Source organism: Aspergillus fischeri, genomic scaffold (assembly GCF_000149645.3).
Source record: "Aspergillus fischeri NRRL 181 1099437636266 genomic scaffold, whole genome shotgun sequence".
NCBI classification, from domain to species: Eukaryota; Fungi; Ascomycota; class Eurotiomycetes; order Eurotiales; family Aspergillaceae; genus Aspergillus; species Aspergillus fischeri.
The window spans coordinates 1,367,702-1,385,122 of NW_001509760.1; the positions used below are offsets into that span (position 1 = coordinate 1,367,702).

Genomic DNA, 17,421 nt, shown 5'->3' on the forward strand with positions numbered 1-17,421 from the left:
TATGCGTAAGTGAAATAGTTCAGAAATTATTTCTTAGGATTTTTAAAATTGATTCTACTGTATATTCTTAAATTTACTCAAAGTATGAAAATAACAGCTGTAATTTACATTACTCAAGATATTAGTATATGTTAAGACATAATAAAAGCCTCTATAAATATTAAATAGTATACTAAACTATATTCCTTACTTTTAAGCTCTTAACAGGTGCTTTGGTTGAGATATCAAAGTCCAAAGAAGGGCCATTTTCTAATGTAGAGGTGGCCCGCTGGCCTACATGGCCCGCTTGTTTAGTTAACGTTAACTTACACGTATTATGATGACTAATAGCCTTGATCACGGGATTTAACTATCCCCAACACAGCTAAACGGGACTTGGATTTTGCACCATAAATTCTTTCTCGAATCTTTCCTCACTGCTTTGCTTTATCTCCTCTACACCACGTTCCCACGAATATGCAACTAGAAGCATGTGGCAAAGTTGCACTGCATTCTCTCGAAGAGGGTGCCTTGAATGATCAAGATATCGAGCAGCTGCTTCTTGAGGCTGAGTCTCGATTGCAAACATGTAAAGTTCAGCCAACGAGCACTCCGCAGGACCAAGCCATTGGCCACTCGGGAAAGCCCTTCTTGAAGTAAGAGTCTTATCACCCAAGGGTCAATTGAGTTGTTGCTGATTGTGTGGTTATTGCAGCATTCCGAAGTTAGCAACGGACTCCTCATTACAATCTTATATTGCGCAGCGAGACGATGTTGCCTTGGCTGACACGAAACGCATCATCGATCCCCTGCAAATGAGTTTATCTAACAAGAGCTTGTCCACTCTTAAAACCCAGCAGGCTTCCCTCAACTCCTCAACACATAAGGTAAGATGCTTGATTATCTTTTCTCGCCCTTTCCCTATCCATGCTATGAGGAAAATTTCCCACTGCGTAAGCCCTTGATGCAGCTTCAACAGTCCGTATTGGGCTGCGCTGCGCCAATGAGAGCATAATTTCATAGTTACTCTGAGCATAATCTCATCACATTAGCTCGTCTTGTGACCTATTGATGGTTCTTTGCTAATGTCTTTCACAGGAAAAGCCAACTGCCGGTGCCGATTGGTTCCATCTTCCAAAGACAGAATTGACAACAGAGCTCAAAAGAGATCTTCAACTCATCAGGATGCGTTCTGTATTAGATCCCAAGAGGCATTACAAGAAAGAAGGCGGCAAGGCACAGCCTCCAAAATATTCTCAGTTGGGAACAATCATTGAGGGTCCAACGGAATTCTTCAGCGGTCGCATCGCCAAGAAAGACCGCAAGAAGACTTTCGTTGAAGATGTCTTGGCTTTGGAGCGGGAAACCAAACGCTTTGCTTCTAAATACAGGGAGATTCAAACATCGAAGCAAAGCGGCAAAAGATCATTCTACAGTAACCTTCGTGCGAAAAGAAACCGTCAAAAAAAGTGAGACAAACTTCGCAGATGTTGAAGGACATGAATCCAGCGAAGGGTTCGGTACAGCGGTCGAGTTATTCTGCTGACTTGCCATTTCCTAGCCACTTGTGAAGAGGTCTCGTCATGACGATCGTCTCAGAAAGTTGCTCTTGCACGCTCCTTGTCCAATCGTCGCATTTGCTTCTTGAGGCAGACCGAACCTTTGACCCACTCACAGAGTGGACACTATCGGCGCCCATGGACATTTGATATGGCCCTCACGACGAGTTTCTGCTACCCTATCAATACCAATTCATACACATAAGCCGCTCTATGTGGATGCTTACCTGCATATCGATGGCTGCTGTGCGGCCAGCTTCGAGGACTTCTTCGTGGTTTGCCTTGCCTTCTTGCAATATGGAATCCAGCTCTCTCACGTCCTTGGCTTGAAGCAGATGATCATCTCCTCGGGGAACTGGAGAGAGGACCGCATTATTGGTTACCAAGCTGAACGCCAGTACCCTAATGCCGCAGTGCCTCGCGACGATTATTTCTGGTACGGTTGACATGCCAACCAGATCAGCCCCAACTTGGCGAAGCATACGACACTCAGCCCGAGTTTCGTAACTGTGAATGATTAGTGTATGGCTGCATACAAATTTATGGTCCTGGAGAAATAGTTACTAACCTGGGACCCGCAACAAAGGCATACACACCCTCGTGTAGTCTTCGTTTACTGTTTTCGCTTATCACTGCTTTCCATGCCTGGTGTGCATGGCGACGGAGCTCGAGATCGTATGCGTCAGACAGAGGAGGGAATCTGGGTCCGAATTCCTCCGGGTTTGGACCTCGCAGGGGATGTGTTCCTGCGAATCCTGCAGGGAAGATGTGCTGCAATTGTTCGACAGTGTCAGTATACCTAGCTTGCAGCATCCTTACATGTTTATTTGACATACATCGTTGATGATCACGATGTCTCCAACCGCATATTCGGTATTGAGTCCTCCGGCGGCGTTTGTTACTATTTATTTGTGCACGATTACTAAAAATGTCTCGTGCCGGAGAGCGCGGGGTTCTCACAAACAATAGTCTCAATTCCAAGAAGCTTAAAAACTCGGATTGGAAATGTCACTTGATGTATTGAGTGACCCTCATAGTAGCTGCATGCGAAATAAAATATTAAACGATTTTCAATAATGATAGTGAGTGGGGGAATGAATTGAGGGCTCTCACTGTGCACGGCCCACCATGAGAACAACTGGGATATGGTCGGCAAGTAGTCCAAAGACGAGCTTTCCCGCATGTCCGGGCACTTCAGAGGTCAGAAAACAGTGGGTTGATGTTGAGCTTCAAGGCTTCATTTTTACCTGTCAGACAAGGGAAATGGGGTATGGAAGAATATTCAAATTCTGCTCGCGGCTCATCATGGATGGTATTTGCGAGTTCTCCTAAACCGGAGCCACAAATAACTGCAACACGAGGGTGTTGTAGAGTTTCAGGTAGACGTTCCTTTAAGAATGAAAAAGCTTCAACAGCCTCTTTGTAAAGTGACTTGTCTTTTGGTGCTTCTAGCAACATTCTGTGCTCTGGGTTAGACTAATTAGTGGAAATGTGAGGCGAGGAAATGAAGTTCCATTTTCTGTTTAGATGCGTTCAATGCTCTAAAGTATTCTCTAGCTTACCCTAACTATGAAGAGGTAAGCGCCAATCCCAGAGGTTTTGTGGATCCCAGAGGGCTAAGGTATCACTCTCTCCACGTACGACAGTCTGTTTTAGCTGTGAGATGAGAGGATGTACGTGCTCATTCTCCTTCATGACTAGAAACAGTTTATTAACTAAGCTCTAATCAAGCAGTGGTAACTTGCCTCAGGTGTGATAATACATCACTCATAACAGAATGGGAGTTCAGAATAACAGGTGCTTCTTAGGCATTAGTAATATTAATCTGCTTCAATGAATATTGCTTTGCTTCAGCCACTAACTGAGTACAGGCTAGCTAGTATAGGAGTGACCTTATTGCTGCATAGTTTCACTACTCTACATGTACTAGGTACATGCGCGCAGCGCAGCCAGATATCTCCTCCAAATTTGAAAGTTCGACAAGTAAGCTGATAATTCTTCAAGGATCACAGACTATATCATAAAATGTAGGATACAATGATCGACTGCAGTCGACCCATGCAGTGGTGTAAAATATCTGTTGGTATGGGGCAGGAACAACTATGTGGAAGACAGTAGAGAATATTCACCTGCTCATGTGATGAAGGTAAATTGACTTATAATCTTAGATTGCCTGGTGAGCACTCAGCATAATAATGATGGATGTAGTTAGGTATAAATATTCTGGAACGATAATATTAATGCGTCGACTTGTCACTTTGCTACTAGATGGAGGGCAGTGTTACCTAAGGTAGTCAAGGCGGTCAGCAGAATCTCTAATTGACCGGAACTTCTGCTTTAGTTGTGCCTGGCAGAAAAGCCAAGGTATCTCCGCGACTTCGCAAAAGTTGACAGGATTGTGTGTCTGTTAGCTACCTATCAGTCATCCTGCCCAGATACACTATGTCAATTTCCCTCGGTCAACGTTTTCATTTACGAGCTGCTAGGCATCTGAAGGTATTCAGCAGTGATTTTCCTTATCACAAGTGTGCCCTGTGAAACTGATCTTACTAAAAAAAAAAAGTTCGCCGTATCCGCCTCTCGCAGCATCGCCTCTTCAGCCGAGCTGGACATCGCAAACTCTAGGCCGTCTGAGTCTCGCAGCGATTCAGTCACAAGCTCAGAATTGTTAGAGATGCCTTTTTCACCTGTTGGATTCATTTCTATTTGGTAAAGTCCCTGGACTAACAAACCATGCTCAGATCGAGGACTCCAGCGCCTTCGTCAGGTTCAGACGTCAAAGAATGGTTGGTGATCTAGTTCTCTGCAGGAATCTTATGCTGCGCCACCATGCTCATCGGTAATTAGGTCAGAGCGCTTGGACAGTGTTGGTCAGAAGGCCCGACTCCCGCGGAGCGTACAAGCGTTGTATCTTCGGCCACTTCGGAGGAAGCCTGAATTTGGTCTGCCAGTCTGCGATCTTCAACTCAGGTCTTATAGCGTTCGCAACTTAGAGTTTTTTGCTGACTTTGCTGTACGCGCTGCATATTACCTGGAACTTCCTGTTTCTGGGCCGGTTCCTCTGCCACGGATCGTTGAGCGCTGGACTTTCCCGCGAAGCAATTTCGTTCACAAGAAAAGTCAGGAGAACTTCGAGCGAATAACCCTCCGCCGGTTGATTCAGATCAAAGATGGGCATCCCCAAGCTGTACAGGCATGGCTGGCTTTTTTACGTAAACATGCGTTTTATGGCGTTGGTATGAAAGCAAATGTGTGGGATCACGAAAGCCTCGGTATGGCCTCCTCCCGCTATACTTACTGCCTGACCGGAATCGTGTCAAGTCTATATGCTTACGGAGTGGTAAATCTAGACGTGACCCGGAACATGGATGAATCACTGCCCGATATCGAGAAGTCGCTTGAGCCATACCTCTCACATTTTGGTCATCGGAGTGACGGATCGGATCAGAGCGCGGTATTTGATCTTTTAGAAAACGAGCGTTTCACTCATAACAAGAGCCCCTTGACAGACATTCGCAAGGGTTGACCTCATGGTTGTGGTTATGTTTGGTTTGCTCTGCTTATAATTCTCTTAGCATCTCGGTAATCAACCAACTTTTCTCTGGGGCGCATATACATACGCAGCAATTTCATTACTCATCAATGAGATGTTCAAATTTGTAAGGCAGTATCAGTATACCTGTCGTCAGGATCCGGCTTATGTGTAGTACGAGCTCGAAGAACAGATAGTTTGAGAAGTAGTACTGATATCACGTGGTTTAAACATTTTGTTAGAGTGCTAAGCATTAAGAGTGGTATATCTTTTCAGAATAGAAAGCCATCTCACAAATACGATTTGCACCAGAATTCCCATTCCCGCCAACAGATTGGATATGCAGGGATCCAATTGCCACAGCAGTCAAGTTGTCGGAATTCTGCGCGGAGCAAGGAGACCTCCCATTCATGCAGGGAAACCTGTGACGTCGAGAGAAGCTTTCCGCAGATGGAGTAGCTCAGAGACGGCGAAATCATCTTCAGATGCCAATCAGACCATATTCTCTGGGATCCAACCAACCGGCGTACCGCACCTTGGAAATTATCTGGGAGCTTTGCGTGAATGGGTACGGCTACAAAATGCTGCGGAGGAGGGGACAAGATTGTTTTTCTCTATCGTCGACTTGCATGCGTTGACAGTGCCACAAGACGCCTCCCAGCTACGAAATTGGAGAAAAGAGACCTTTGCAACACTCATTGCCGTTGGCTTAGACCCGAATCGCTCAACGATTTTCTACCAGTCTGCCGTATGCAGTATGAATCTGGGTTATTAAAGTTTACTGACCATATCATTAGGTCCATGCGCACGCCGAACTGTTTTGGATTTTGTGCACAATAGCCTCTATGGGATATCTCTCCCGGATGACACAGTGGAAGGTTAATATCCAGATCAAGTGCCAACCTGGCCCAATGGTCAGAAGGAACAGCTAGCTGATGTCGTCCAGAGCAAACTTCAGCTGCCTGATGACGCAAATCTGGAAGACTCGGCGGCGAGGTCAAGGTTGCGATTGGGGTTGTTCTCATACCCTGTTCTACAAGCGGCGGATATTCTAGTTCATAGGTATGCCGCCCAATCGTTGGTGCATTTTCACATTACTGATGTAGATCAGAGCTACTCATGTTCCTGTCGGAGACGATCAAAGGCAGCACCTCGAATTTTCGAGGAACACTGCGAATAGTTTTAATCATGTATATGGACCCATTTTCCCGTCACCAGAGGCAATTATATGTAAGTGGATTTTGCTTCTTGCAGAAGGGTCCTGTGTTGGGAAATTGACGACTATCAATAGCGCCTGCTAAGCGGGTTATGTCCCTCAGAGAACCGACATTGAAAATGTCCAAGTCCCATGCCGACAGACGCTCAAGGATCCTTCTTACGGATTCGCCCGCAGAAATCTCCAAGAAGATCAATGCTGCGCTCACAGACTCGGAATTGACCATAACATATGACCCAGTGCATCGACCTGGAGTGGCGAATTTAATTGAGATCTTGAGTCACTTCGACGGACGAACTTGCGATGAGATAGCCATGGAATACCGTTCAGCCAGTCTTCGCGCTTTGAAGGAACATCTGGCCAGAACGTTGTCCAATCATCTTGAAGGAATTAGAGAGAAGTATCTCTCACTTGTAGGAGATCAGACTGACTACCTTGATTCTATAGCAGAACAGGGTTCTGAAGCCGCGCGGGCCAACGCTGAATTGACAATGGAGCAAGTCAAAGTCGCCATGGGGTTAATTTAGCCCTTCATATACGTTGTTGTCGTGTTCTGCCGGGTACGTATGTAGGTTCAGTTAGTCATACTCTGATGGTCAGTTCATGATGATGGCCACTATTGATAATTACCAACCACTATTGCCTGTCTAGGTACTTCTCAACTGCTGCTTATGCAATAAGATGCATACATATATATGTGTGTATATGTATATATATGAATATGTGCATAGAAACTAAATCTCGCTTGGGTTGGTGAAAGAAATGCGATATATGCTTTAGAGAACATCCTGGCCTAGAATTAAATTCACTTCACAACTGTAGAGAGGTACGTCGTCTATATTGGCAGGGATACGTCATCCATACTGGATAATGGCTGCTGCCTACAGAGCCAGACTGGTAGGTAGGTTCATTGCGTGGAGAGCACTAAAGAGGCCCAGATTGGTATGCGGCAAGTGGGAGCATTTCAGGAGCATGCAGTGTACTCCGTACATGTCCCTCTTACAGATGGATCCATCGGGAAGCAAAGTGCCTTAAGGCTACTGCCCAACTGGTATTCACTTAATAAGAGACAGTACCAGACTTCCTCAAACATAAGGGACCGGTTACTTTGAGAGTACGGTACCTGAGACTCCCGGTAACCACCAGCAATGGGTATCAATATTCAAATATTGCAGCAACTGGACATGTCACGTAACATATTGCTATGTGTTAGTAGCAGGGTTGTGCGTATCAATAGTATTTTCTAATTTCCTAGTCGGGATATGACAGAATATTTAGGCGCACCTTGAACATTGGATGATAACTTGAATGAGCAGTATCTGAAAATCAGTTTCCGCATTCTCCGATAGTAGCTGTTTGCGGCGATGGCTGGAGCCCAAGCCTCGTGGGCTAGGCTTCCAGGTTCGTAATCGACTCTACAGAGTAGTACGCCAAATCGTCAAAGTGTGGACTGGATTGCTTATTCAACTGATGATCATCCGGAGCATAGCAGCCCTCTGGAACCATAAATTTACTGAAAGTCTGAAAGCGACCAGGGGCCCACCATTGATGACGACAGCAGCCGACACGCCACGATATTTATGATGCTTGAAATTGGTACCTATGCGGTCCCCCGACTGCGCTGGGTCGACCGAGTGTACTATCCTCGGGCAACTCTGGCCTGAAAAGCTGGGCAAAGCGATGTATGATTTGCTGTTCACCTTATTGTGCTGGTACATGAAGGTGATTGACCCATCGTATTTGTCTGCGAGCAATACCGGCAGTATCATATCAAAGAGTAGGTCACTTCTATCATAGCCATTAGGTCACCCGAGAGGCGCAATACGGGCGTATGTGCCAAGGGAGTCCTGGCTTTGGAGCCCTCCAGACTGTCTTCAGCTGTTGTGTGCTATCATCTCAATACCTGCTGATGACTGAGTTTCTACAGCTTCTCGCTTTATACAGTTTGGGCCCCCTCACTAGCAACTCTGGTAGTTGGACGAGATAGCATCATAGCAGGCCAACCATGCGGCACATATTCTCTCTCCTCTTTATTGTGTGTCTGACGGTGAAACATGGTGCCTGCTTAACACTGCATCAGAGGGATATTCCTGCTGTGGTCTCACTGGATATCAAGCGTAGCATTATTTCAGACCCTGTGGCGAGGGACCGAGTTCGGCGGAAAAGAGACAAGACAATCGGCCAAACGCTCGATAACGAGGTGAGTAATGTAACCCACCCACCGGAAGTTGACTCTCCGGTTCATCGGTCGGATCATGTTTACAATCAACTAGGAAACTCTGTACTTTTGCAACGTGACTCTCGGCACCCCTGAGCAGGCCTTGCGCCTTGTTCTCGACACTGGGAGTAGCGATTTATGGTGCAACGCGGCTAATTCAACACTGTGCTCGGCTTCGAGCGATTCCTGCAACATATCCGGTTCTTACGACCCTTCTTTCTCATCAACATATGCCTATGTTTCATCTGATTTCAATATATCATACGCTGATGGGACCGGCGCCGTGGGCGACTATGCAACTGATATACTCCATATTGGAGGGTCAACACTAAAGAACCTGCAATTTGGAATAGGGTACTCGTCTAGTTCTTCAGGTAAGTCGACCACAGCCTGGGATTGGGCGAATTTCCGCTCTACATGTACCTGCATTGCTTCAGTGTAGGGAACTAATGCTGTCTCCCTTGGATAGAAGGCGTGCTAGGAATTGGCTACCCATCGAATGAAGTTCAGGTGGGTCGGTACGGCAAAGACGCTTACTCGAACCTTCCGCGAGCAATGGTCGACCAGGGATTGATCAGATCCAACGCCTACAGCCTTTGGTTAAATGATCTTGAATCGAACACGGGATCAATATTATTTGGGGGTGTCAATACAGAAAAGTATCTCGGAGAGCTGCAGACCTTGCCCATACAAAAAGTCAACGGACGGTACTCGGAGTTTGTGATCGCACTGACTGGAGTTGCGTTCGACTCGGAGTCGCATCATAAAACTTACTCATCAGATGCCTTGCCGGCGGCGGTACTGCTCGACTCCGGCAGCTCTTTGACCTATCTTCCTGACTCCATCGTCGAGAACATATATCGTGACCTCAACGTCGCATATGAACCTTCAAGCGGGGTCGGTTACCTGCCATGCAATTTGGCGGAAAACAACATGAATATAACATATACTTTTTCATCTCCGAATATCACGGTTATGATTGATGAACTTCTCCTGGACGCGGGCGACCTTCGTTTCCGGGATGGTGCACGTGCATGTATCTTTGGAATTGTCCCCGCCGGAGACAGTACTGCGGTTCTGGGTGACACATTCTTGCGCAGTGCATATGTCGTATATGACATAGCCAACAACGAGATATCTATCGCCAACACAAACTTTAACTCGACAAAGGACAACATACTGGAAATTGGCGTTGGAACTGATTCTGTTCCAAGTGCCACCCAGGTTTCTCATCCGGTTACATCGGTTGTAGCTGATGGCTCCGGGGCAAGAATTGGGGCGCCCACAGGTGCATCTTCAACGACAGTGCCGTCAGTAAGCTCAGCGGGCTCTTTATCAGCAGGGATTGTAAGAGCCCAGAAGCAGTACCTGGCCATGGTTCTGACAGCTGTTTGGTTTGTGCTGAATTTGTGGTAACTCTTGCTGATTGTAGATACCCCCGCAAATCAATTTTTCATCATCTTTTTCGATACTAGGCACACCTTTGTCCCCAATCTTGATACTGCTTGTCTCTAATAGTTACCCTCCGTCCATTCGCCCACCCAACTATCATAGTCTACGGTAGGCTGGTCATTAGGAAGGGATAGGATGGCAGTGGGAAACTCACTACTACTTAACCTTCTATCTTATTTTCGTTGTATGGATCCCCTCCCCCTCCTAATGTCTACCTACTATAGTAGTCCCTAGATTTCCTCCCTGATTCCCTTCTTATCTTTCTTTCTATAGGAAGTTCTCTTCTATTATACATGTGCTGATGTTAAAATGACACCCCCTATGTTAGAATAACACTGGTACGTGCTCTACAAGCATGCGCTGGTATGTCAAAGAAAATAGTTGTTCTTTGTAAAACTAGTAATAAAGTATAATAATAATAAGTACAACAGGTGGTGCTAGACATAATAGGCATATATGTAATGATGAGAAACACCAAAAAAAATTAAAAAATTAAAAAATTAAAAATTAAAAAATTAAGCAGTTAGAGAAACAGTAGTTCATGGGAAGATATCCTTTACAAAAGAATGATACAGGCTGGGAATGGAAAATCTATTTAGGTAGTAGAAAGCATGATGTATCTCATTAGTTATACTAAGATCTATGAGAAGAGTCTGAACTAGATACTTCTTTGCTTTTGTGTGAGAGCACTTATAGGATACTCTCTATTATGTGGTAGATAGCATGGTAGTAGTAATGTCTTTATAGTTAAACTAATTACTAAGGTGTGAGCATCTCTTGCACCTTAGCAGAGATAATATCTCTATAGGTTATATATTACCTATATAACCACCTATAGTTTACTATATATATATTCTCTATATCTAATAGTTATCTCCCCTCTTTATATACTGTGTCCCTGTAGCTAGAGGTTAATTATAATATCTCTTTTTATTATATAAACTATATCTACTTATTAGTTAGATTAAATAATAGATATTATTATTACTCTATTATTTTTACTAGTATAAGTTAGTAATATTATTACTAACTAAAGTATTACTTATTTTAGTAAATACTATTATATAGTAGTTTAATCTTATTATCTTATCTATAATAAATATATTTAAATAGCTTTACTTATTACTTACTTAGCTTAGTATAGTAGCTATAGATACTTCTAGCTTTATAGATATATAAATATTTTTCTTCTCCTTCTTCTCCCTCTCTAGTAATATTAAATCTATTATTTTATAAGTAATCTTTTTTATTCTTCTTTATTATATACTTCTTTATTATTTATATAATTATCTTTATAATTATAAGATCTATATCTCCTTCTTTTATAAGTATATATAGTTACTGATTCTTCTATTATAAGTTAATATAATTTATTTATATTAATATAATTATATAATTACTTTAATAAAGTATATATAGCTTCTAGTATAAAGATAGCTTCTAGTTATTACTCTTTATATTAAGGAGGCTTTCTTTCTTATTATTTTATTATCTCTTAAGTAGGGGTGCATCTACTCTTTATTTTATAAAGGATTCTAGTATTCTATAGTCTTTATCTTTATTTTAGCTAGAATTCCTATAATATCTCTAATAGTTAGCTTATTTTCTTTATTCTCTTTACTTTATTTTATATATTTAATATTCCCTACAGCTTTATTTATATTATTTCCTTTAGTTTAAAATTCTTCTAAGTATATATTCTTTATTTCTTTTCTATATTAATAGCTATTAGCCCTATTAGCTTATAAATATATTAAATCTCTTACTATATTTATTAGAATTTAGATAAATACTAACGTTATATATAGAAATATAGCTACTACTTATTCTTATAGCTCTACTACCTATTATATCTATACTAGATACTATACTACTACTTTTACTATTACTATTACTACTACTTTTACTCTAGTTTATAACTGCTAGGGTTATTCTCCTAGTTATAAATATACTACTACTTATACTAATTATAGGTATAGTATATCTTATAGCTAGGGGGGTATTCTAATTAATATTATTATCTTTACTTCTACCTCTGCTATACTATCCCTATCTCTATTACTACTATCTTCTATATCTTTATTACCTACCCCTCTTCTTAGTCTAGGCTGTACTCCTACTATAGAGTATTATTATTGGTATCTATAGGTACCTAGATAGGGTAGGGGGGTGCTATTACTATTCTATAATAGCTATATATAGAATAAGGCTAAGTATCTCTACTATTAGACTCTTTACTAGTCTTATTAGTTAGTGTATTTCCCTTATACTCTATTCTTATTATAGATACTAATTTTACTCTTCTTTTAAAGTTCCCTACTAGTATACTCCTTAAGGCTAATACTATTATTACTATCTAGGTAGTCTTAGAGATTATATATCCTTATATTATAGGTCTTACTCTTAAGGCTATTACTTATATAGCTTAGGCTTTTTAGGCCTAGGTTACTATAAGTAATAGTCCTCTACTATATAAGGCCCTCCCTATATTAGTATTTATCACTATTACTACATCTCTAACCCCTCCTTTTACATCTATACTAGGGTCTTTAATATCTATACCTACTCTTTAACTCTTATAGGTATTTAGGCTGCTATAGTTTAGTTTTTCTTTAGATAAGTAAGGTCTATATTCTTCTAGCTATACTAGTACTAGACTAACTATATTATATAACTTATAGTTTACTCCCTCTTTAGGGTTAAGCTATTATATTATTTCTTATTTATATTATAGATATAGTCTTTAGATTTTTTAATTAATAAAGTTCTCCTATTTAACTATCTACCTTATAGACTTTATAAACTACTTATAGGCTTTAGTATCTTTAATATATTTATAGAATTCCTATATATTATACTTATCTTCCTATCTATACTAATAGATAAGGTACTAATCTTTATTATATACTTTTTAATATCTTAGGATAGTATCTATCTCCTATTCTTTACTACTCTTAATAATTATAGGTCCTAGGTATAGTACTTACTTAGTATTTCCTTTGTAGGGCTTAAGTAGTAATATATAGAATATATTATATATCTTCTATAATTCTAGTAAGCATAGTCTATATATTTATTTTCCCTATTTCTTTATAATCTAGAATAGACTAAGTAATCTACTTATAAGCTTCTAGTTTAGTCTTAGGATAATAATATTCTTTACTCTTAGCATAATATAGTCCTTAATATTTAGTAATATCTTAATATATTTCTTATTATACTACTTCTTTATCTACTCTTTTAACTCTGTATGTAGAATATATAATTTTATATAATTCTTATCTAGTTCTATTACTCTATCTACTATAGTAGATATCTTTATATCTTCTAGGGCTAGTATATTAATCTATAGATTTACCTTAAAACCTATAAGTATAAAGTATGGTGATATATCTAGCATACTATATATTATATTATTATAGATAAACTATGTTATTAGTAACTATCTAGTCTAGTCATCTTATATCTAGCTAATATATACCTATAGATAGTACTCTAGGACCTGGTTTATATATTTTATTTACCTATTAGTCTATAGATAAAAGGCTATTAATAGTCTTCTATATACTCCTAGATAGTAATAGAGAGTTAACTAGAATATACTAGTAAATAGGCTGCCCCTATCTAATATAAGATTCTTTAATATATCTAGTAGTAGAATAACCTTCTTATAGAATATTTCTACTAGCTATATTATATTAATATCTTTCCTTATTAGGATATAGAGTAAGTACTTTATATAGAGACTAATAATTATTATTACTATATTATATATCTTCCTCTATTATTTTAATGGTGAAAGGCCTATAATAAAGTCTATACTTACCTACTGTACTACTTTTATAAGAGTAGGTAGTGGTTCTAGCTTACTATAAGGCTTATACCTATATACTATAATTCTTTAATAAATATTATACTCTTTAATATACACCTTAATATCTTATACTAACTTATACTAAAAGTGTGGTAGGACCACCACGTGACGTGGGTTGTTTATCCATCTCCCCTGTAGGTAGCACTTCAAAGAGATCATCAATCAATGGAATTACAACATGAATAGTTACGTGCTTCCACAAAAAGTATCTGTGCTTAATACTTTCTAAGGTATATCTATACTAGTAATAACCCCTCTATAGATTATTATAATTTATTTTTATTATCTCTATATATAGTGCTGTAGACTTTAGCATATAGATATAGTTTTTATATTAAAGAAGTTTATTTTTAATCTTCTATTTTAAGTAACTTAGCTTATCTATATTCCCTTCTACTATATTAAGTAGTTTCTACTATATAAATATATTAATATCTTAAATTATTTATAGCAGATCTACTATAGCTATTAGAATATCTATAGAGTAGGCTATTTTAGAAGTAAGTATCTTATATATATTACTTTATAGTACTAGGAGATCTAGAACTCCTATATTACTAGTAGTATCTCTCTTATCTAATAGTATATTCTATCTATAGGTAGTAGCTTTTATTTAGATATCTATAAGATACTCCTAGTTCATATCTTACACCCCCCTAAGCTATATTATATATACTTATATTTCTTTTTATGGGAGGTGTTTATCTAGTCTTAATAGCCTTATATATAGTTTATTTTATAATATTAGCAGCTATAGTAGGTCTATATCCTTAATTTCTATTATATCTATATAGTTTAAATAATAACTAAGTATATCTATAGGGTTGCTAGTCCCTAGGTAATATTTAATTAAGAAATTAAATATATATAAGTATTCTACCCATCTTATCTAATATAGATTTAGCTTCTTTATCATCTATACCTCTATAGTAAAATATTATAGGGAAACTTATAATAATTTTTTTCTTATTTACTATCTTCTTTTATACTATAAGATATTACTTTAAAGCTAGATATTATAATAAATTAGATATTCTACTCTTTATATATTTACTATATATAATTAGTACTTTATAAAGCTTATACTAGAGCTATAATATTCTCTACTATAGTTTAGTAACTTAGTAAAAGTTTTATTATTAATTCTATCAGACTATTAATCTTAACTAGTTTAGATACTTAAATTTTAGATCTAATATTTTATCTATATAAGCTACTTTAATTTTTATATATATTTACTACTTTATAAAAGCTTAATACTAAAGTTAGAGTTATAATATAAAATACTTATTATTAATTTTAATAATAGTTAATCTATAGCTTAATAGGTTATATAGATTAGGTATTATCTTAGAGTTTTATATTAATATTTTTAGTACTTATACTAGAGATAACTAAAGTAAAATAGGATTAATTATAGCTTCTAAGGCCTTAATAGTAATTAAGATAAGCTAACTATAATTAGAATATTTTATTAGAAAGATATTACTCTCTTATAATAATTCTAGAAATAAAAAAGATAAGAAATAGTCCCTAGATATAATATTATAAGATAATAATTATAATTAATAATAATAGTTAGTAGTAATAGTAGAGTATTCTTTAGAAAAAATTTTTATATAGTTATTATAGATCTTAGAGCCTATAATTGTGAAGGGCTGAAGCAAGACTTAAATTCAATCTAACTAGGCCACAAACTGTGTACAAAAAGCTTGAAGAAGAGAGGTTCTCCCTACACATTCTCCATGTCAACAAGCCAAGGTCTCATGATACACGTGACTAATATCAGGCACTAGCCTGTGATAATACCCCCCTCCTAGCCTTAACCTCATTAGGGGTATGATGATATGGGTGCTAGTATTAATTTGCTGGCAAACCACATCCAAAATAGGACTGTATTAATCTTCAAAGGCATCTAGCACAGTGTAGTTCTGAACTGAGTCTAGTCTTTCCTATATCTCTTCTGCCCACCCTGCCTATTTTACTAATGCTTCATCATAATATCCTTGTCCAATCTTCCTACGTCATACAGCTAGGATCTGTTTGACTTTATATTCCTCCTCTCCATTAATGAGCAGTGGCGGTGGCTAGGTGTTGTCCATAATCTGGGATGGGAACAGGTCTGTTGCCACTAGGCGGACTAGTTTAATATGAAATACTGGGTGTATGCCAGTGGGTACATTAAGTCAGACTGTAAATGGTGACAGGACATCTACTACTCAGTACCAAGCATGTAGCTAATCTAACTTCTTTAATGATTACTGTAAGTATATATTTCAAAGGTTTAGCCAAACCTAGTCATCCTTCCTATAGACAGGGGCAGCCTGCTGGTGTTAGTTTGTTTACTCTTCCTGTAGGGCCTATACAGAAGCAATAGCAGCTTAGGCCCAATTAGTGGCTTCTCATAGATGATTTATAAAGGTTTCACCTGCCTTTCCTGGCTGAGTTAAGGCATCTTGTAGCTGCCCTGCTTCATCAATACTAATCAGATTAATATAGTAGCCATGGGTGAAGAAGAATGGTGAGATTCCTGTTGAAGTGGCATCGTGATTATTAATTGCCATGGTAACTATTGGTAGTAGCTCCTTCTAGTTATCTTATGCGTACACAGTGAATATACATAGAATTTATTTAATCTCTTAGTTAGCATACTCTGTTGTACTATCAGTCTGTGGGTGAAAAGTAGTAGATAATTAATACTGAATTAATAGCCTTTTGCATACTCTTCCCTAGAAGAAGCTCACAAATTAGGGGCTGTGGTTACTCATAATTGCTAGTGGTACTCCATAATATATATAGAAGTACATAAGAAATGCCTCTGCCACATCCTCTACTATTATCTCTCTCATTCCAACAAGGATTACACCCTTTATCAACTAATCTATTATCACCATGCAGTTCATTACTCTTGTAGGCCCTGAGGGTGGTAGTCCAGTAATAAAGTCCACTGATATTTCAGCCTAGATTCACTAGGGAATTAGTAGTGATTTTAATAACCCATGCTTTGTGTCTCACCATACTGAGCTCTGTCCACAAACTATATAGTTTTAAAGAAAGTGTTATATGTCCTTTACTACTCCTGGCTAGAAAAACTATTAAGATAGTATTAAATAGATGGCATCTCATCCTGGATGTGCTATAACATGTGAGTTATAAACTTTCTGTATAATTCCTGTATGTAGGACCTCATTATCAGGGATCTAGATCTATTATCTGAAATAAAGCAATCCCTAGTCATCTAGATAGCACTCAGACAAGCTTATCTTGATATTTATTTTAGTAGTAATTCAGCACTCTCCCTTTAATAAGGTGTTGGAGATCCATTAGTATATTATATTAGAGAGTTAGGCTTTTTTCCATTTGTCTTGAAGTTCTAGCTTATTAAAGAGGGGAATGTCTCTTTTAAAGTCAAGCTCTTCATCTATTTGATTGTCAGAGAGTTATAGGGTTAGTTATCCTGTTTTAATCTAGACCCTTTTAAGCAGGACTTAGAACTAGTTTAATAGCCTTTTATCAGTGATACTCTTAGGCATATCTTAGCTCCAGTGTAATAATACATCTGGTCTGACTGTAAGCTTACCAGGACAGTAA

General features: G+C 38.6%; 5 protein-coding genes across 5 annotated transcripts, besides 6 other annotated features; 4 read left to right on the forward strand and 1 right to left on the reverse strand.

Annotated features, from left to right (window-relative positions):
• Window positions 1–456: 456 nt before the first annotated feature.
• NFIA_051880 (Fcf2 domain-containing protein) lies at window positions 457–1,452 on the forward strand (the record flags this gene model as incomplete). The annotated part of the gene is made up of 3 exons (XM_001257739.1): window positions 457–635; window positions 695–866; window positions 1,078–1,452. The coding sequence occupies 3 exons, from the start codon at window positions 457–459 to the stop codon at window positions 1,450–1,452; spliced, it is 726 nt and encodes a 241-aa protein (XP_001257740.1).
• A 212-nt stretch (window positions 1,453–1,664) lies between these two features.
• Window positions 1,665–2,996, reverse strand: NFIA_051890 (purine-nucleoside phosphorylase; the record flags this gene model as incomplete). Its single annotated transcript, XM_001257740.1, has 7 exons — window positions 1,665–1,709; window positions 1,766–2,045; window positions 2,107–2,309; window positions 2,375–2,439; window positions 2,499–2,578; window positions 2,652–2,730; window positions 2,786–2,996. The coding sequence occupies 7 exons, from the start codon at window positions 2,994–2,996 to the stop codon at window positions 1,665–1,667; spliced, it is 963 nt and encodes a 320-aa protein (XP_001257741.1).
• A 1,275-nt stretch (window positions 2,997–4,271) lies between these two features.
• Window positions 4,272–5,064, forward strand: NFIA_051900 (mitochondrial 37S ribosomal protein uS10m; the record flags this gene model as incomplete). The annotated part of the gene is made up of 3 exons (XM_001257741.1): window positions 4,272–4,324; window positions 4,386–4,810; window positions 4,889–5,064. 3 exons carry the CDS (start codon window positions 4,272–4,274, stop codon window positions 5,062–5,064), a joined length of 654 nt encoding a protein of 217 aa, XP_001257742.1.
• A 1,341-nt stretch (window positions 5,065–6,405) lies between these two features.
• Window positions 6,406–7,083, forward strand: NFIA_051910 (tryptophan--tRNA ligase MSW1; the record flags this gene model as incomplete). The annotated part of the gene is made up of 2 exons (XM_001257742.1): window positions 6,406–6,803; window positions 7,047–7,083. The coding sequence occupies 2 exons, from the start codon at window positions 6,406–6,408 to the stop codon at window positions 7,081–7,083; spliced, it is 435 nt and encodes a 144-aa protein (XP_001257743.1).
• Window positions 6,972–7,003: a microsatellite.
• Window positions 7,084–8,291: 1,208 nt separating the features above from the next.
• NFIA_051920 (pepsin-like aspartic protease) lies at window positions 8,292–9,920 on the forward strand (the record flags this gene model as incomplete). The annotated part of the gene is made up of 3 exons (XM_001257743.1): window positions 8,292–8,486; window positions 8,560–8,878; window positions 8,974–9,920. The coding sequence occupies 3 exons, from the start codon at window positions 8,292–8,294 to the stop codon at window positions 9,918–9,920; spliced, it is 1,461 nt and encodes a 486-aa protein (XP_001257744.1).
• A 514-nt stretch (window positions 9,921–10,434) lies between these two features.
• Window positions 10,435–10,474: a microsatellite.
• A 458-nt stretch (window positions 10,475–10,932) lies between these two features.
• Window positions 10,933–11,041: a microsatellite.
• Window positions 11,042–11,819: 778 nt separating this feature from the next.
• Window positions 11,820–11,858: a microsatellite.
• Window positions 11,820–11,863: a microsatellite.
• Window positions 11,864–16,325: 4,462 nt separating this feature from the next.
• Window positions 16,326–17,421: part of a mobile genetic element that runs on past the window's edge.